This window comes from Aythya fuligula, chromosome 3 (assembly GCF_009819795.1).
Source record: "Aythya fuligula isolate bAytFul2 chromosome 3, bAytFul2.pri, whole genome shotgun sequence".
Lineage (NCBI taxonomy): Eukaryota > Metazoa > Chordata > Aves > Anseriformes > Anatidae > Aythya > Aythya fuligula.
In genome coordinates, this window is record NC_045561.1 from 88,011,293 (window position 1) to 88,031,895 (window position 20,603).

The 20,603-nt window shown below is 46.9% G+C and overlaps 1 protein-coding gene across 1 annotated transcript in view; it reads right to left on the reverse strand.

The window, feature by feature from the left end:
• Positions 1-15,058, reverse strand: part of SMAP1 (small ArfGAP 1) — an 83,159-nt gene extending 68,101 nt beyond the window's left edge. The window contains exon 1 of the mRNA XM_032184099.1: positions 14,719-15,058. Coding sequence (XP_032039990.1) covers positions 14,719-14,836 — 118 coding nt within the window. The 5' untranslated portion in view covers positions 14,837-15,058. The remainder of the gene's footprint in view (positions 1-14,718) is intronic.
• Between the last annotated feature and the right edge of the window lie 5,545 nt (positions 15,059-20,603).

Below are 20,603 nucleotides of genomic sequence, written 5' to 3' on the forward strand. Positions count from 1 at the left end.
GACCAAAATGCATATATGTAATCCCTGAATTTATTTCAGACTAATGACAATGTGCAGTATTATGTATTTCAAATAAGAAGTAATTAATACAAATCAATTGTGTCACAGTAAGCAGTAGAAAAGAGAAGTTTTAAAATAATTTGTCTGTATGGGCACCAAAACACTTGCTGTACGTGCAGTAGGGCAGTCTGAACAAAAAGAACCACTCCGACTGTGTGCTTTATGCCACTGAGCTTTGCTCAACTTTGCCAGAAAGTTGGCGGCCTGCAAACCTTTCCGTGTCAGAGACATTCAAGGTTAAATTGTACTGATTCAATAAACAATTTACAAATTTAGAAAAGTAAGCTAGTTTATCTGCTGTACATATTCTGCTACTGACATAAGAAAACAGGCGTTTGGCTTCAGCAATGGAGACTGAACATTAGGAAAGTCGATGACTGCTAATTGATGTTATCTAAAACACCTCCACATGGCAGTAACAAAGATACCTCACCTCTCAAGAACTGCAACTCCAGCTGGCCAACATTAGTAGGAAATGTTGTCTGGTACAAGTTTTAACACAATAGTTAATTTTACTCTTTTGAAAGCCATTTAATACAAGCTTCTTACTGGAACGGCTGGGCTGAACTTCACCAACTTTCTATGCTGCTGCTATCGGGGTACCATTTCTGATACCAAATCCACTTCAAATACCTTCTGCCGTTTAAGATACAGTTAACTACTTAAAAATATCTTCCACCTCTTTCATCACGGCTAAAGACAAGACAGGTAGAAAAGCCACAAGATTTTTAGTGCAACGTGCTTATGGTGGCCCCTTCCAGCAGTCCATGAAGCCTCTCAAACACTATCTGGGTACACCCAGGAAAACACTTCACTAATCCAAAGGCAGACTGCTGCTTCAAAGATGAGAACTATTTGTTTCATTTAAACTTTTCCTCTTCTATGTTGTCTCCTGATTAGACTTAAGTTTACCTTTCAGTTCTTACTAGGTAGTTAGGTAAGTCCAGCTGCTACCTGCTATTTTCTAAGACAAGGTTTTGAATGCACTAGGTTATTCTTGTGAACATTTGGCAGTCTTTGTTAGGACAGTCTGACATTAGCAATTAACCATTACAATAACCAGTACCAAATACAACCACACGTGGTTTATCGTGCAGATTTAGTTGTGTTTGTAGCTGCCATTCTTCTTCTGAAGAAGCAGAACGGGGACAAAATTTCAATTTGAAATTTAAGCTTCACAAACTTCATAAAACCCAGACAGAAACTTGTATTTGCGATGTTACACATTCACATAAATTAATTTGGATTCCTGGATGCTAACTGGAGAAAAGCAAACGACGTTTCCCCGGGGCTGGCTGTGGCTGGGCCAGCCAGCTTTCTCTGGGCCACATCCTGCACTGTGCCACTGCACCCAGCAGGAAAAGCCCCAGGAGAGGAGGAGGAAGAGGGGACAGATGTGGTTACGGGGCCCTGCCTTCCAGGAAGCAGCCAAACTGCTGCCTGCCGATGGGAAGCACTGAATGAACTCCTCGGTTTCCCTTGTGCACAGGGCTTTTTCCTTTCCTTATTCAGCTGCCACTGTCTCAACCCTCAAGTCTGTTCGCCCTCCTGTTTTCTCCCCATTTCACAGGAGAGGGGAGTGAGAGCTCGGGTGCACATTTGGCTGGTCACCGGGGTCAGCCACAGCCAGATTCACTGGCATCCAGGAATGGGGTCGGGTTGGGATCAGAAACTAGAATTTAACCAGATGCACAGAAACACCACTGACTGCGACGTACTTAAAGTATTTAAGTAGTCTTTTATTAGAGACCATTTGGACTTTTAGAATGAAATTAGTAGAGCCACAGGGCTCCACATTGCCCAACACGTCTCAAGTGTTCTTGCTAGAAATTGCCAAGTAACTTGGGAATTTCAGAAACAAACTGGGGAGCCTTCCCCCCCCCCCTTTTCCAGTAAACACCCATGCCCCTACAGTTACTGCACAGAACTTCTCCCTACTTGCAAAAACATCCACAGCTCCCAAAAGATGAGAATATTTCAACATCCGAATTCAGCTGCTTTAAACCTAAGCAATAAAGCGCCTGAAAGCCACCGACAATTTTAAACACAAATCTTCACATAAGTTGATTTTCGTCCAATTTTTAAGCTGCTGAAGTGATCTGTCTTCACACAACGCATATTCTAAGATGATTTCAAAGTATGAATTTTGTGAAAAATAGCCATCATTTTCATGTGTTTTTCTGTTGAACCAGATGCTTTCCCCGAACAGCTTTCAAAGATCTTCCCACTTTTCCCTTTCCAGGGCATGATTTCTGATGGTATGTTTCTCCTCCGTGTTATTTAAACTGGACGAGTTCCAGCGCATCACAAGAGGTACCGTGGGCCGAGGTCCATCAGCTCCTGCAGGTCCAAAGTCGAAGTACAGCTACACGCTTAGCCAAGGCGACGGCAGGAGCACTTCCCACACAGATATATTAAAAAAAAAAAAAAAAAATCTAGAAGGAAAAAAGGCAAATATTACAGGTAACAGAGCACTAACTCCTGTGCATCTCAAAATAGTCCACAGCAAACTTCTCCAGGCCAGCATCATCCATGTCTTCTGCCAGACTCCGGCTCCGTGGCTCTTCCCTTTGCTCCAATGTCACCGACTACGAGTACGCTGCTCTGCCTCCAAAGAGCACAGCTGGCTGACAGACTGCATTTGTCAAATAACTGGCTCCATCTTGTGGAATAGAGAATTAACTGCAAGGAGATTTACACAGCTGATGGTCACCAGCCAGTTCCTGAAGAGTCACTTCTTCTGCCAAAGCTTCACCAAAGGCTGGGTGGCTGCACCACGTCAGCATGCTCGTGCAGTGCTCTCTCCGTGACTTCCCCACACAATTTGGGCCGTGTAAGTGCTCTGCTACTCCAGACTTCAATGAAGTTATCCATGAACATTTTCCAGAAGCATTATGTATCAGATATACCAAAACAGAAAAATATGTAAGCAGCAGTTGTGTTTTGTGTGGTTCAACAAGCAGCACCACTAACACTAGAGTCCTGCCTCCACTGGCCACACGGGGAAGAAGAAAAATACGAGGCAGAACCACAGAGGCTCCTATCAGTTCCTCCCCTCAAGGCAACGCACTCGAGACAGGGATTAAATCAAGATGAGACTAAAATGCTCAAAAGCAGCACTAGTACTGTCACACACGTTCAGTATTTCCCTGCTCTTTCAGAGACTCTCTTACTAGCCTCACTGGAAGCTGCTCAGATCCCCTGAAAGAAGAACCCCATCCACCACCTCCTACCACGTACGGTTCAGGCTCTCACACACACAACACAAAACACGCACACAAAAAGCACCCCAGAACCAAAAAATAATGCAACTACGATCTTAATCATGCCTATTCAATCAGTTAAGTGTTCAAGTCAGGAAGAAGAAGAAGCCGTGAAGAAATACATCGGATTTTGTGAATTAAGGACCGGATCTCAGAAAGAGCAAAAATCTTGAGGATCTTACACAAAGGCCTTTACGCAAGGGAAATTGTGCAAGAACCACAACACATGAATCTTTACTCTTGAATAAAGACTTCTTCGAGGACCTTGAACCTTTAGTCTTACAAACTGAAGATATGGGACTATTTACCTACCACCTGCTGCACTGGGTTAGTTCCTGATTAAAAGGAACAAACAGCCTGAGGCAGTCTTGTGTCACAGTACGCTCATTCTTCTGCCTTTCCCCACAGTAAGCTCTTTCTTCTCCTGTGCAGCAGAGGCTTCCCTGCTTTACCTTTATACTCAAAGGCTAAGAAAATCATGTGAGTGCACTCTTCTTGTTCTTTTCAGATGTGAAGGCATCCAGCAAAAAGCTCTTTTATATCGAAAAAAAAAAAAAAAGGTGACAGAAGTCTGTAGCTTAAACAGATCTGCAGAACCACAGAACGGGTTGTTCCAAGTCGTTATGAGAAATCTCTCGTAGCTGGCTTAGTAATAAGCCTGTACTTTGACAGTTGTGTCAAACATGACACTTGGGACGTTCAGTGACCAAGTAGGAAAGAGGACCAAAGGCAGATTTACAACAGGTTTCACTGAAGCTCAGTCCTGATCACGAGACTCTTCCTCTATCAGGAAAAGGAGAGGTCACGTCACCATTTCCAGCAGGCTACATACAATTACCAGCAAACTATGTAAACATCTCGTGGTGTTATCACACCAGTTACCTTCTCTCATCCACGTGCAAGGCAGAGCTGCTTCTGCCACGGGACAGGTTCAGGTCTGAGGGTGGCTCCAGTCCTTAGTTTATGCCTCCCTTAGACCTTGCTATTCTCAAAGCAGGATTTGGGGTGATTTTGACACAGTCAAGGCCAGAACCTGAGAACAAACTTAAAGTTTGCTACTGCTAGCCAGAATCTGGTAAGTGGCGTAGAGCTTCAAGGACAGGATTCCCCCAAGTTTCTCTCTCCCATCTGGATAACCATTTTTCACTGAAGTCATCCACAACAACGCCCCTAAGCTTGGTTTTATTCCCAGCTCTGAAGCAGCCACGCAGCCACACAGGAAAAGTCAGTTTGTTCTTGCAATGAACAGCATTTTACTCACACCAAATTGCTACTAGATAAGAAATTTTGTAAGAGATGGAATCCAAGTATTTTGGCCTTGCTGACAGCCAGTTACTAAAAGTCTGAGTTTGACTGGCTAAGACCACGAGATGTCTGCTTTTCCAAAATAAATAACAATAATAATGTCACCACAAATTAGGGACTGATTTGATGCAAACGCTAAGTTGTTTACCAAATGAAAACGCAGTATTTCCAAGTTCAGTGTGAAGTTATACACATCCATCCATCCCATACGTGGCTGGCCAGTCTTCGTGGGATATTAACAGAAAAGAGAGATCAATAATGGCTTTTGGGAGGTTTGTTCCCAAAGTATCACCAAGATTTCCTGCTCATCTTATTTCTAAGATGATGATGTTTAAATAAACACATTCCCCATTGAAACACTGTGCACGGGACACTGCCCCAGCATTCCTCTCAGCCTCACAGGCTAGGAGCACGCCGCAGCATCCCCTCTGGAAAGGCAAAAAGCAAACCCTTCGGCATGGGAAACATCAGTGGTGCCAACCCGGCCACGTGCAGTAAGCCAGCAATTCCAGAAATCAAATTCCAGTTTGGTTAAGGAGCAGTGCTCTGACTTCACTCGGCCTGTTTGCTTGCAAAGAGAAAAAGCACTGCTCGTGTCAGAGTTCAAGCCGCGAGAAAGAAGCGTGCGAGCTGTCATTTCCTCTGAACAGCACCTGGGGTTTTCTAAGAGGACACGGCCATGGAGCACATTGCACACTGGTAAGAGGCTTCTGGAGGTGGTCTTGACTGCAATTTTTCCCTTGTCAGCAAGGAAATACTGAAAGGCTTAATTGTTTTTAAAGTGAACAATTTATATTCCTTCTGTAATTCAAAAATAAAAGATAATTTAGGGGATAGTAAGGTCTCACAAAAGTTTTTAGAAATTGATAGCTAAGCACTGAGAGCATCGCTGATACAGCACTGATAGCACGTGGGTGTTTTAGTGGCTGCAGGGCAGTGCTTGCACAGAGCCAAGGACTCTCCTGCTCCTGGTGCTGCCCTGCCCACAAGGACACCAGGGGTGCCCCAGGAGCTGGGAGGGGACACAGGCAGGACAGGGGGCCCAGGCTGCCCAAAGAGGTGGCCCAACAGTGTTGTGCTCCTCACACAGGCTCTAACTAGATTTGTATTTCAAAAGGATAAAAAAAAAAAAAAAAAAAAAGCTCATTTTTTTTTGAAGCTTTTTCACCCCAAACATGGTTACTACTTCCTCGAGTAGTAAGACACAGAGTTGTGGCTGGAAAATACTTGTTGCAAAATATCCGTTTCTTCAGAAGCCAGGAAGAGAAACTGAATAATCCACCAAAGTAATCAGTTGCCTTTATTTTCACATACACGATTTAAATAAGTGTTTAGAGTGGCATCAAGGGTGCTCGAGAAGTATCAGCTCTCAAAATGTATTCCCAAAACTTGAAAGGATCCTCCAGCATGTAATCTGGAGCCTGGATTTCTTCTGTTGTATTCTTAAGTCTTGAAGACCAAACACATGACAATCTTTTTGCTAATAAAGCACATTTTTTGAGTAACTTTTCTTAAAGAGCAGCAACTCCATGGAAATTACAGCGAGCCAGACAAGGGGCGTTCAGCATCACTCTCAGAGGCCCTTTGCTGTGTGAGCAGAGCACCCAGGCAGATTGCTTAATAAAGGAGTGTGAAGCCTGGAGCTTAGGAAGGGATTGTGATTTTAGGAAAGGATTGTGATTTTCTGAAACACCGAAGCAGCCCTCAGCAGCTCAGTGAGCCACTAGAAAGAGCCACGTAGGTGTCGCTTGGTAATCAGACCAAAGTCCGCCTGGTGGGGGTGTCTGCGGCTTAACCAGCCCCTAGGAAGGGAGCTGAGATGCACACAATTTCTGCTGAAGGTCTGAAGCGTGAATGTTAAGTATGGCATTTGTTATGTTTGAAGGAACGGCTGTTTTTGCCCTTATCTAGAGGTAACAGGCAACAGAACCAATGTCCCACAGGTATTTACCCTGTTAGAGAAGTCAGATGCTACACAGAGAAGCACTGGGTTTTATTCACACACTGGCTGTTTCTAGAAATTGTCATGGATGACAAACAAACCCAGCTGACTTGAGCACACAGCACAAAGTTTATTTGAGATTTATTACTTGAACCCAGCTGGACTCACTGCCACACTCTGACTCCACCTGCAAGCTCTGCTGCGTTCAGGTTACGGGCAATAAATCACTTCCACCTCCTTCTGCAGGAATTCCTACAGTACTACAGCCTTTAATCCTCCTGAGGAATCCTATCAATACATCAACAGCATACAAGAGAAGCACAGCAACCAGCCACCAAACCCAGACACCAAATTCCTTTCCCCAGCCACGCCAGGAGCACGGCTCCTCCCCAGCGTAGCCATTTTCTGCCAGAGAAATCAGAGCCAGGCACAGCTTCAAGGAACAGAGCCACTTTTTTCCCCAAATCACAGCTCAAAGTTAGCTGCTTGGCAACCCTGCTCCGACAAGCCTGAGCGGTGCTGCTGCTGCTCCTGCTGCTCTGGCCACGTGCAGGGTGTCAGCGCCTCCCTCGGGGCAGGCAGAGCTGCTGAAGGGCCAGGTTAAGGGAGACGCTGGGCGAGCTGACCTGGGCACTTTCTCACCTTCCTCACAGAAGTCATCTCCGCTTTTGTCAGCTGCAGGATGAGAGCTCTCCGTGCCTGGTACAGGCTCGGAGCACTGGGATGCTCTCCACGCTGCCAAGCTCTTCCTCTGCCTCAGACGGTGGCCCCACAGCACAGCAGCACCCGGGTGCTCTGGGGAGGGGACACGGAGCAGCTTGGGGTGCTTGGGGTAAGGTGGGAGCAGAGCAGGAGCTCAGCACCCGCTGCAAGCACCCTTACACCAAGCAGGAACGCCTCGACACCCGCATACATGCTTATTGCCTGCTGAAAGCAGTGAGGGATTGATGCAGGAGTGGAGGGTAAGCAAGGGTTTGCTCCATACCCTACAATCAACCACTGTAAAGAAAGATAAACATAAAATAGATAGCGAGCTTCGATCTGAATGGGTAACTTTCCACAAAGAGGGTGAAGCAGCTTTAAGTTGAGTGAAGTTGTTGAGGCAGAGCAGAGGGTATCCCTTTTAGTCACAACCCAGAGAACCAACCAGGAGTTTTAAGATCCAGGGAGATTTCTGACACCTAAAGAATTCCTTGAAGGCAATTCAACAAGTAAAGACCAGGGTGAAGAAGGCAACGGATGCCTCAGCCTTTATCTCATCACCAGGTCCCCTGCCCCATCCAACAGCAGGGCCACATTTTCTCCAGCCCTCTCTTTCCTGCTGATGTGGTTTGAGTCCCCCACGAGCACCATGGCTCATGAATGTCAGCCCTCAAGCTGCCTGAGGAAGGTATTCATTTCTCATTCCTGCTTTTGCCTGACCAGGTGGCCAGGAACAGACACCAGCACCCCTGCTGGGCTACCCTCTAGCCCTGACCCGTAAGCCCCTAAGCTCATCAGGCTCGTGCTCTGACAGAAAAAGACTTCTGGTAGCCCAGGGCTACTGTGCCTGAATCCTGGGCTGGATTCCAGCCGTTGCAGACCCAACAGGGATACTCCAAGAACCTCAACATGAGACTAAGATCTCACCAAACACTACCTGCTGGCAAGGCAAACTCATTAAGTCTCAGGGAATTTACTTGAAGCCGCCAGAGAGAACAAAACAAAGCACCTCTGTCAGTACTGTAGGGCTGAATCATGCTCAAATGAACCTGCGTGAGCCAGTGAGGGAAGATGCAACACCTGAGCTAAATTAACCTCTGACTACCCCAGAGTAATAGCTGCTAATTGACTCTATGAAATCCCCTCAGGAAATCCGGATTAAGGAGGGAGCCACCCCTCCAAGAAAGGTCCCTCCCTGCAAGCCTACTTGTCACATAACGTGTCTAAGTGCTTCCTCTGTGTTTCTGACAAGGACTGCTTCAGGCTGCATCAACGCTGCTCTGCTGTTCATCGGGACCAAGGAGGGAAGATCTCACAGCTTCACAGCACGGGAACAGCCTCAGCTCCACGAGAGGAGATCTGGGAACAGAGCAAAGATCAACATCTGGCCTCAGCAGCGTCCTGCAGCGGCCCCTTTCTCGTGTCACCGAGGAGTGACAGGGCCACAGGTGAGGTGTGGTTAGGGGGGAGACACCGGTAGCTCCTGGCCAAGAGCTCTGGGACCTCCTGCACTGAAAGGCCAGGAGATGGGCCCACCAACACCACTGCTCCAGAAACTGCCCCACTTTTATGGTCGGCACAAAGGCAACAGCTCAGATCGCAGAGGCCCGTGCTCCTGCATGTAGGGCTGCAAACCACGGTAAGGACGGCTGCAGCTGTGCAAGAGCACCAGCTACACAAGCCCTGCACTTCTTTTTAAAAGTCAAAGAGAGATTTAAGCTGCGAGGGATCTCCAAAGGTCAGCTCGCCCAGCCTCCCGTCAAAACAAGGCCAACTTCAAAGCTGCACCACGCCACTTGGGGTCTCACCCCATCGAGCTCTGCCAAGCGCCGAAGAATGGGGCTTCTACAGAAACACCGCTGTGGGCTCGGGTAAAACGCCTTCAGGCAGCACGCAGAACTTCAAAAGCAGGAATAGGCATTTGCAAACAAGCCTTGTTCTATTCCAAGTTAAACAGATTTCCTGGGGCTCGTGTCAGGATATTTTTCTTTACTGAGAGTCAGGAGATAGAAACAAACCCAAAACAAGGGTAAAGAGACCACCAGTGGAGTCACCCAGCATTACAACAACCCCACTGCCCCGTTCCACCTGCTTATGGGTTATGAGCCAGTGCCACCACGCTCTCCCAGCTGGGAAGAGAAGCGTCTCCTCCAGAGCTCGTATCTCACCCCAGGCAGTTAACTTCCCAGCTCTCACTCTTAAAGTTTCAGCCTCATGCAAGCATGAGACAAGCAAAAGGTCAGAGAGAACAGAACAAAAATCAAGGGCTGGCACAGCTTGTAGCAGCAGAGGACCAGGAAAAAGAAAAACCCTACAGACACAGTGGCAAGAGAGCACAGAGCTTCTGGTCCCTTAAGGTCTTCGATGGTGTGATGTCCTGCGAAGAGGTGAGAAAAAATAGTAATGTAACCAGATGAACTGCGGGATTTCTTGCGGCACAGCTCCTTCCTATTGTTAGAGGTCAAAGCCCACCCTGGAAGGACAGGGGCTGTAGAAGCCCTCAGCTAGGACAAGGTACCACAGTGCAACCACGAGCTGCTTGGTTTCTGCTCCGTGCCTGACCTTCAGGCTCCACCTGAGCTGTCAGTTGTGGACTTCAACTCCCATCTAAGCGAACTCTGCTCCACTTGCCCTCATGTCCTGCTTCAGCAGTTTCTCCACCGTTGGAGGCAGGAGAAAGCCTTGACCCCGGGAGGCAGAGCAGCCAGCACCTCATGCTACATCAAGCTAATAGCGTTGATGAGCTGACCCAAAAGTGTGCTGACACTGGCAGCCAGAGGCAAAAGCTCCAGCGCTGCTGCAGTGGGCTGAGAGTTAGCCATAAGCTTCAGGGTACTGCCTAAGGAGAAGCAGTCAATTAAAGTATAGAAGCAAGATTAAGATGCTGAGACCCCCGGTCACCAAAACAAGCAAAGAGCAGAAGTAGCTTCAAAGACATTGAGGCTTAGCTGCATTTAAGTTGGTCTCCCGGACACAGAAGATAAACCCAAGAATCGTTTGTCTGCAAAAAAAAAGGAGTCTGAACAGCTAAGCCCAGCAGGAGCTTGGTTTGACTGCTGGTTTGTCCATTTCAATTTCTTTTTTTTTGTTTTTCGAAAGGCAGGTGATTAGGCAAATTAAAGTTAGGTTTACTTAAAGCCAAGTTTGTAGAAATTGGCTTTGACTGCACAAATTTCAGCACCGCGATTTTTCTTGTTCGGTCTCTCCCCACATTCCCTAAAAGCCCATACTTGTTTTTCTTCAGACAAAAAAGACCAAGTCATCGCTCATAGACAAATATCTAAGAATTGTACAGTACAACTAGAATGTACTGAAAAACACTTAATACTGTGATTGTATCTGGTTTAAGAAGCAGTGTCAATGTGTCCTTTTCTGCCAGAGCTCAGGTAAGGGATCGTTTATCCAGGCTTCGTACCTCATCGCACTAGACGCAAACATTAAGAAAAAATGATAAAACAGCTGACACAAGTTTATTCACCTCTTCTGATGGTCCAAAGCATCTCAAATTGTCTATACAAGATCTGCAAGCTTCCAACTACTTCACTGTAACTGCTCCAGCTTAAAAAAAAAAAATCGAATGGGGCTGCCAAGCCAGGTAATTGTCTTCTTGACAGACAGACACGTGAATTCCCCAGCAGAGCTCACAAGTCCACACCTTTGGGTTAAAGCCAACATCCAAATGCAAGGCATGAGAAAGACAAGATGCTGGAGTAGGCTCACACTGCCTTCAAACACGTCCCACACCTGCACGCTGTCAGGAACAGCCAGCAGAGCCTCCCCAGCACGAGGTCTCCTGCCTTCAGCTTACTGGGCAGACCTTCTTGCTCACGTGGCTGTTCCTTTGATAGCGGTGAGCACCTCGACCCTTTCTAACAAAGGGCATCTCCCCGGGGGCTCTGTCACGCTCTTCAGATCCCCAGTACTCGAGGCGCTGCTGTTCAATGGCAGTGCCCAAGCCATACCTGCTGCCAAGCAGGTCCACGAGCCTGGCAGACTTCTGGCACGCTACAACGAGGCACTAAATAAACGGAAAGAGCAAACCCTGATAGCCAAAGGGGGGACAGAAGGTGATGCTTTCTGACTGTGCTTCCATTTGAGAGATCCGTAAGGGCTGGTTTTGCTTGGGAGACTCAAACATCAGCACAAATAGCAACAATGCATTTAGACTCGCTATACAGTGGGGAAAAAACAACACAAAACACAGGTGCTTCAGGGTGGCTTTCGGCACAGCCTGCCTCACGCATCTGTAGCTATTTCTCTCTCCCAGAGCCTTCCAGTTCCTGCCAGCTTTACCCACCCACACACAGAAAAGGACTGCGAAGAGCTGCACCACGCAGTGATGCACTAGAGGGAATTTCAGTTGCTCGTCTCTTTCAGAAACTCAGGATCACTGAAGTTACTGCCTACATGCCTTAGCATTTCCTCCAAATACTAGGAGTAGGTAGTACAATATTAGGAAGACATTTACAGCCTACAGCTGCTCAGACAGGGACACCAAGACCAGTCAGCACGCAGACAAGAACTGTCACAAGTCAGCCCGCTCTCCTCACTCTTTCACAAACCTCAGTGGCTGCAGAGACAGCTCCAGAGCATTTCATTTGGAGGTTTCTTCCCCACAGAGGTGGCATCGAGCCTTCCTGTGCAGTGGGGAGTGTGACAGTGACTGCAGCCCGGCCCTACAGCAGGTAGCTCCCAACACGTGCCAGCAGTGGCAGTCAGGTTCCCAGCAGCTCTTCCAACAGTTCAAACAAATACAGAATAAGAAACGCTTCCACAAGCTGTACCCAGAGTCAGCAGTCCTAATTATTGCTTCGTGCCTACTCTGGCAGATGCATCCTCAGCTGTATCTCCACCTTCTGAAGGATTTGCAGAACAAAGCAGCAAGGAGGTATAATCCCTAACTCATCCACGTACCTCACACGTTAAGAAGTAGGCCAGAAAGCCATGGATGGGTTTCTTCTTGATACACAATCACTATTAATAATGGCATTATCATTTTGAGAAAGACACGTTTTTTCTTAAAAAGAAGAAAGATCCTCTTACACAGAGCAAGCAGGCAGTAATATGGGAAAGGTGCACGCTCAACACTTCTTCATGAGCAGTGCAGAAGGTCCTCAGAGAGCAAGGAGCCAACTCAGGGATTTGGGAGTGGATCAGGACAAGTTCCAAAGATCCCCTTTCTGATGCGAGATGTAAAAGCCAGCAGAGAAGCCTTAGTGGTAGCTGTGGTCAAAGCAAAGTGTGATAAAAATGCAAGTGGGACCACGTTAAGTTGGTTAGGGGCTAGAGGATACTCACAAGGCTTTAGACGGTATCTAGCTGCTGGAGAACTCCCAGGGCCTCAGAGAACAGCAATTAATAGAGATACACAGGCACAGGGTGAGGTTACAACATCCCCTGGATGCAACTACTTGAACAGAAGCCCAGGGTAAATAGAGCACCTGAGGCTTCAGATCCAGGGGAAGACTGCAACATCTCCAGCGAGAGGAAGGAATCTGCGATGACAGGCACTGCGCCTCAGCTCGGAGCGCGCTGAATCTGGGCTGATGCTAGGCAGCTGCAAAGCCCTACCAGGCAGAAAGGTTTTGAATATCGGCAGAGGAAGAACCAAGGTGCAAGTGCAACTCATGGAAGCGTGAATAAACTGAACTCGGGGAATCCTAGCCAACAGAAAGGAGGATGCCAGACAAGGAAGCAAAGCTTGCATGAAGAGGAAAGTAACCTAAGCCGAAGCAGACAATAGCTCCATGAAAACAGAATCAGTAACACCACCAAAAGGAAACAGAAGGTCTGAACTGGAGCTCACACCAGAGAAGTCCTCAATATTTCATCATGAACAATTTCACAGGTCAGTTTCCAGAAGGTAGGACTAAGGGAAGTCAGTTCCTCTAGTGCAACTGGCAGCGGGGAACTCCAGCCTGTAATTACACCTTTGGTGATGACAGGGGTGCTGCTAGCCATGCAGTGGAGCAGGCCACTGCCAGAGCCTGGGGAGAGCTCACAGACCTGGTTTCCTCGCAGAGCCGTTCTAAAAACTGCTGCCTCAGACATCCGGGTGCGCCATGACTAACAAAACCATACCTCTGCCAGCCACCAGCACGTATCGAAACCACGGGTCAAGTGTGAAACATCAGGAGAAAGAAAAAGCTGGCTGTATCTGCAAGCAGCAGCCTCCACTTCTTTTCCTCAAGAAGTTTCAACAAGGGAATGGTACAATGAAGGAGTTCAACAGCGTCATTACATTTTGATGGCGGGAAGGCTTGATTTTCAGCTGGCAAACCAATTTTGCTTTTTCTTCTGAACCATGTCTTCTGGAAAGATACAAAACTCCAGACTCCAGGGTATAACGGAGGCACCTCAACACTGCTCACACAGCTCTGCTGCCTGGAAGGAAACTTCTTCAACATAAGAAAGGAAACCTACACGGCATCTCCACGTATAACCACCTCCTGTCAGGAGCTCCCAGGACAGCTGAGGCTCAGCTAAGTTCACCACTCCACCTTTAGCACGCAGAAAGACTGCATGGGAGGAAGAGGTTTTGTTGAAATAGAAAACAGAAGACTTTAGAAATGCAGTCAAATTTTGACTTACTTGGCTACCTTATCTAACTTACTAGAAAGATGGAAGACAAGTGGCAGGTATGGGCAGAAGGCATCTGGTTAAGGGACTGGTAGGTGCTCCAGAACCTGGACAGAAGGCACGGACTGAAGTAAGAGCTTTCTGCCAGTTCCTTTGCCTTGGGACAGGTGAGAAGCTTGGAAGCATCAAAGAAAGAACAGTGCAGAGAAAATGCTTGATAACACAGGTAGGGGGAGGAGAAGGCTGGAAGCATCAGCATTGCTGGACTGAAGTGGCAAAAGATACCAGGCAAGGACTACAGAGACTCATGAACAGCTTGACCAGGTGGTGGCTGGAAAGAGCAAACATCAGCCAAGACAAAACACAGCTGGAGAGCTGGAGGCACGACTGGAGGAGCACCCAAGCTCCGAGGCCTGTGCCGGGGAGCAGCACCCGCGCCGAGCTGCCAGCAAGGACCGAGCAGCGCCCAGGACTGCATTCCCAAGTGCCAGAAATGCACAAAACACACGATTTTTCCAGAAAAGCACAGCCTGGGGGGCCCGAACAAGCTGTGCCAGCAAACGGGTCCGGAGGGCTACCTGCGAAATACCACAGGCCTGGCACCTCTGGCAGGCAGCGCCCTCGCCCTCCCCGTCCCCGTCCCCTCACCGCGGCCCCTGCAGCCCGGGGGCCGCCTCCCGAGCCCGCAGCGCCGCCACACGCCCGAGCCCGGCCGGGCAGCACCGGGCAGGGCCGGGCCGGGGCCGGGGCCGCCGCTGCAGACGTGGAGCGGGGCGGGGCGGCGCTGGGTGCCCGCACCCCGCCGCCTGCGGCTCCCTCCTCGCCCCCCGGTTGTCCCCCCCCTTCTCCCGCTGCCCCCCGCCGTACCCTTGGCCTCGCAGTCGGCGCAGTACTTGTTGTCCTCCTCCCGCAGCAGCTTGGCCAGGATGGCCTGGTGCTGCTCGTTCTGCTTCTGCGCCTTCTCCCGGCACGAGCGGGTGGCCATGGCGGCGGCGGCGGGGCCGGGCCGGGGGAACGGGGGAAGGCGCCGGGGGGGGAGGCGCCGCCGCTGCCCAGCCGCGGCCCCCGGCAGCCGCCAGCGCCGACTTCCGCGACCGGCGCTACTTCGCGGCGGGCGGAGGGATTCGCTCCTCCTCCTCTTCCTCCTCCTCTTCTTCCTCCCCCCCGCCTCCGATCAGAGCCGCAAAATAGTCCGCGGGGTGCTGCCGCCGCCTCCCGGGAGCCTTGGGGGGTTTTGGGTTCCTCGCGACCTGGCCCGCGGAAAGGGCGGGGTGGGCGCTGGGACCGGGCGAGGAGGAGGAGGAGGAGGAGGAGGAGGAGGAGGAAGGCTCCGTCCCTTCCCTCCCTCAGCACCGCGTGGCAGTGCCGCCTGCCCGCCGCCATTTTGTGTGGGGTCCCCTCGCTTCGCTCTGTGCCGGCTGCCCCTCAGTAATGGCCCTTTGTCAGCCCCTATCAAGCTTTTTTTTTTTTTTTTTTTTCTTTCTCCTTTTTTTTTTTTTTTTTTTTATTCCTAATCCATCTCTTCTGGAAAGAGCTGAAGCCTAAATATATAGCCTATAAAATACTTAAGTGAGGCACATGGGAATTCAGGTCTCTTCTCCCTCAGACGTTAAACTCCTGAATCACACTCTGTATCTTTCTTATACTCAACTCCAATGGTTAATTAATTATCCTCTAAATTTGGAAGGTTGTGATAGAAAGAACTAAGAAAATGCTTATCACAATAATTTAGCAGTTAAGTTGGTATCACAGAATCACCGAGGTTGGAAGAGACCTCCAAGATCATCGAGTCCAACCTCTGACCTAACACTAACAGTCCCCACTAAACCATATCGCTAAGCTCTACATCTAAACGTCTTCTAAAGACCTCCAGGGATGGTGACTCCACCACTTCCCTGGGCAGCCCGTTCCAATGCCTCACAACCCTCTCGGTAAAGAAGTTTCTCCTAATATCCAACCTAAACTTCCCCTGGTGCAACGTTAGCCCATTCTCCCTCGTCCTGTCACCAGGCACGTGGGAGAATAGACCAACACATGGGAGACCGTGTTTAGATCTCCCTCAAATAAATAAAGACACTCACAGTGCCCTGGTATTGGGCATGAGGCCGCAGGATGTGGACATGGTACTGATGTATGAGTCCAAAAGATGGGTTCATATCCTAGTGCTGCCATGCTTCAGTGCCTGAATCCAAAGAGGTACTGCACCAGAAGGATCGTAAAATTAACAGCAGTGTAGTTTGGTATTAGCCATGCTTTGCTAGGGACTTGGTTATTGGGGTGCAATAGTCCCGGCTGTTTCAACATGACATTAAACAGGGGTGAACAGTTCCAGCTGAGTATTTTACCTGTGAGCATACAATTGTTCTCCTTTTCTAGCCCAACGTATCTTTAATTCTTGTGTCTTTTGTAGAGAGAAACAGCTCCAGCTAGAAGGGCAGAGGATAAGCCTCTGCTCCTCGCCTTCATCCCAGGGCTCTGGGGAACAGAACGCTTTTCAGAAAGGCGAGGACTGTGGGCACAAATGCCCTCAGAGAGGAAAGGAAACGAGCTTGCGTTTTATATGCTTGGTAAGTTCTTCTTGTGTTCTTATATCAAAGGACTGTGGCAGCAGCACTGCCATTTTAGAAGGAAATAGTACTTGCTTGTACATTTTGTGACAGACTCGACCTGTACGTTACATATGCTCTGAAAACATCTGCTGTGCTGCCAGAAGGTGTCAAGTTCAGCAATCGGCTTAGCTTAATGTGCATCAGCTTCTCTGATCCTAAAATGAATACAGGGATACTTGCCATGAAAAGTGGCTATTGATCCAGTTTCTGTGTTTGAAAAAAATTACAGAAGTGCAGAGTAAGTGTATTTGTTTAGTCTGTGCTTTGGCCTTAGTGCCTTAAACCCAGATGTCCCAATTGTTTATTTTGTGGGACTAACGCCCACTTTGCATGCATGCTTGAGTGGATTGGTATGGGATATCCTCTTCTAACTGTCAAGCATTAAGATGTCCTTCATGTGTTCAGCTCTGAAAATTATCCTTTCCTTCAATATACTTATCCATGCTTTCTATAAAGTAGTGGAAACATAAAATTTCCTGCTTCCCTAGGGGACTGAGATGAGTAAGCTATTAATATTTTAATAGGTAGTGCTTTGAAAACAGCATGCTGTAAATGCATTATTAGGTATTTCCCTAAGAGCTTAAATGAATGTGAAGAAGATGAAAGGATATCCCCTCTGTGCCTTTGCTGCTTTTCCTAGACCCTAAAGAACAGCAAAGTATTGTATATATGAAGTTACCGCCAGAAGCATTTTTCAGAAAGAAAATAAAAGGGAAGATGTCTTTCAGGATATGGTATGGATTTTAGAAAAAGCTATGGTCTGCAGTGAAATGGCCAGGCAGTGATTGTAGTGCACAGAGGCCAGAGATGGCACCACCTCGGGCTACTTCAGAAGGAGAAGACAGGCAGCTGTCTCACTGAGCCTGTCAGCCTGGTGCCCTTTGCTTCACCTTTCATAAAGCCCTGCAGAGCACAGCCTATACAATCCGGCTTGGGAATTGTTAAAGGACATACTCGGATGTTTGAAGAGCTGTATCTTCCAAAGCAAGCGAGTTTCACGTGGCTAAGTGAATTTTCCATGAAGTAACTCAGACACCGGAGTTCTGCCATCATTGGTGCTAGAAGTTGTGTGGTGTTCAGTAAAAATGCACACATCGACCTTGCATGAAAAAAAGCTTCTCCCAGCTGTTGCTACTTGTCCTCCTGTGGGCAACCCCGCTGTTCTGCAGGGGTACTTACGGGCAACTTCTGAAGCTCACGTTGTTTTATAATCTGATAGCTGATGTTCACTGCATATAATCTTCCTGGCTGAAATTCACCAAGTCTAAATACTTACTTTATTCAGAAATCTCCATATAAACCAACTTTAAATAGTATTTGCTAATCAGGGCAGTATTAGCATAAATTTGACTTAATGGAGGAGGATGTATCAGGTGCAAAGTTATTAACTGAAATGAAACCAGGTGTTAAAATAGCTGTGTTTTCCTAGTGTCTCATCTGCAAATATCAAAGTCCAGAAATAAATGGGTTCCAATTACAGAGCTTTTGAATTTGAGAATTTCCTTTTCATAAGAAACCTCACTCCTTCAGAGATTTTCATGCTCTTATGGAAAAAAAATAAAAATAGAGAGAAATAAAGAAAATAAAGATCTGTATCTTTCTGGGAAATGGACATCTCAGTAATGTTCCTGAAACTCAGTGCTCTGAAGATGGCTCCTCAGGCTGCAGAGCCTGGGATGCCCACAGACTCAGATAACGTGGTAGCTGCAGCCCGTGGCTGTCAGAGAAAGGCAAAACCCAAAATGTTAGTATTAGCCACTGTGTTTCAGAAAGCACTTCAGGTGGAATTTCTTTCACAAACTTGAGGTGCTTAAGGAAATCTTTATTTAGCAGTGAGCTGGCCACCCTTTATAGTCAGCAGAGAGAAACAGATGCTCCAGAAGGTGATTTGTCTTCTTCTGAGACAGGCGTCTAACTCGGGTGAGGTGAATTACCATCTGGAAGAGCTGGCGTTAGAAGGAGGCGAACCACTTGCTGCATCATTTGTTTCCCCATTGGCTGTAAAGGGCAGGGAGGGTGGCTGTCTTGTACCTGAGTGTACAGAAGTTGGTCATTTAAGAAACAGATTGTAAGTGTTGTTTTTAATTAAGAATTTTCCAGCGCTGTTTAGGAAAATTCCTGCCCAGCTCTACTTCTGATATCTTCAGACAAAAAGAAGAAAGGAAGCACTAGTAACTTCATGGAAAATGAAGTAACAGCTGCACAAAGGCATCTAAACCTATGCCAGGGGATTTTGTTATTTTCCTTCTTTGCTTATAAACAAAAACATAATTCCATAAACAAATTCAACAAAGTGTTAAAAAGCAGTATTTAATAATAACAATAACAATAACAATAACAATAACAATAACAATAACAATAACAATAATAATAATAATAATAATAATAATAATAAACAAGCCTTTGAAAATCAGAAAGTTTAGTTTTCAAAGCTCAATTTTAATTCTGCTTAGATAAACCTTTTTAATGCTAACATTAAAATGTTAAACTATACGTATATTTTAACATACTACTTGCATTAATTTATGCTTCACAAAATTTTAACAGTACAGAAGGTATTGATATGGAAAGACATTCCTTATGCAATGATGCAATGCAGAATTTATTAGGACAAGACTGTCTGAACTACAGCTGAATACAGTACAAATATAGTAGTGGAGCAACAAGTTTATCTCACTTCTTCCCCAAACAGGGTATTAAATGTTTGGCAGCCCTGCATGATCACTGCAATTGGAAGTCTGATATAACCATAGCACACTTGCCCCAGGAGCCGCAAGAGTTACTTGTTCACCCCATAGTTTCAGCACTTAGTGCCTGCCCAGTGAAGCAAACAGTAACAGTGTCATGCCCGAGGTGGTTAAAAGCTATAAAAGAAGCCAGATTTATAGGGGAGGCAGTATTTTCAGTGACGACTTGTTTCTGTACAGCAGCTTGACTGGAGGGATGAGATATTAGAGGTAATAAATTCTCCTTGCAGTTTCTTGGTTCTTCATTTACATCTACGAACAGCGAACAAGCAGCAGGTACTGAATGCAGTTAGGGACATGATGGTATCACAGCTAATGCAGTCTGATCTCTGTAGGTGCTGACTGCTTGAAACACACTGAAATCTAAAGATTTCCGAAAATTAAGAGAGAAATCATTAAAACTAGAAATGGAGCTCCGTCTCTTGCTAAGTGGCATCGCTTAGTGGCATGCCAGCACATGGTGACACCCCACAAACAATCTTGTGTTCTTGAGAGTTATTAGTAAACCTGCATTGCAATTGTAAATACAAATGAGTACCTGGCAGGAAACTATGAATTAAATAGACGGATGCAAATGACTAAGTGCATTTTAATGAGCTTTGCTGTCAGTCATAAATTGTGTAAGCTCAGAAAAAAAATCATTACTGTACAGCTAATAAGCATGTATGCAATTATAATTTAAACCACTGCATATATTTGGCCGCTGTATGCTTGCGTGGAATGTCGTGCGGAATAGTGTGGGTGTGCAACGTAAGGGAATGGAAGCTCCACACGTTTCCAAAGCAAGAAGAGATCTTAAAAACGAAATGCTTTGCACTTCCCCAGCTCCCTGTGTATTTTCAGCTGTTGAAAGCTATGTGTATGTTTCAGCCTGAGCCTTTTCATTTCCATTCTAAGACTGGGATTTCTGAAGGGAAGCTCAAAAAGAGAGACTATTAGATGAGACTTTGTGAGTCATGCATTTGGCGCACTCGGGCTTTTAGGATAAGAATACCAGCCTTAGGTATCAGCAGTCCTTGATACCTAGCCAAGAAGAAGAGCAACAATCAGATGTAAAATTGGTTGCAAAACCATACATTTGAAAGATTAGGGAGAAATATAAAAAGAAAACATAGTGAGACAGCTGAGCTCCATTGTATTTACACCTCCACATGCAATAGGTAGTCTTAGAGCTTAAAAACATTTTGTTGACTCAGTAAACGACAGGATAGACCCTACAGCTAGGAAAGGTTTTCATTTTGGCTTCACATGGAACAAATCCCAGTTTTAGCTCCTTAACAGTAGAAGCTGTGAGTCATGTAGCACGCTTCTTCAGCCCTCTGAAATCACGAACTTGTGGAGAGCGCAGGTTGAAAACCAGCCGATGAACCACGAGTTTCAGCCTGTTGCTATCAAA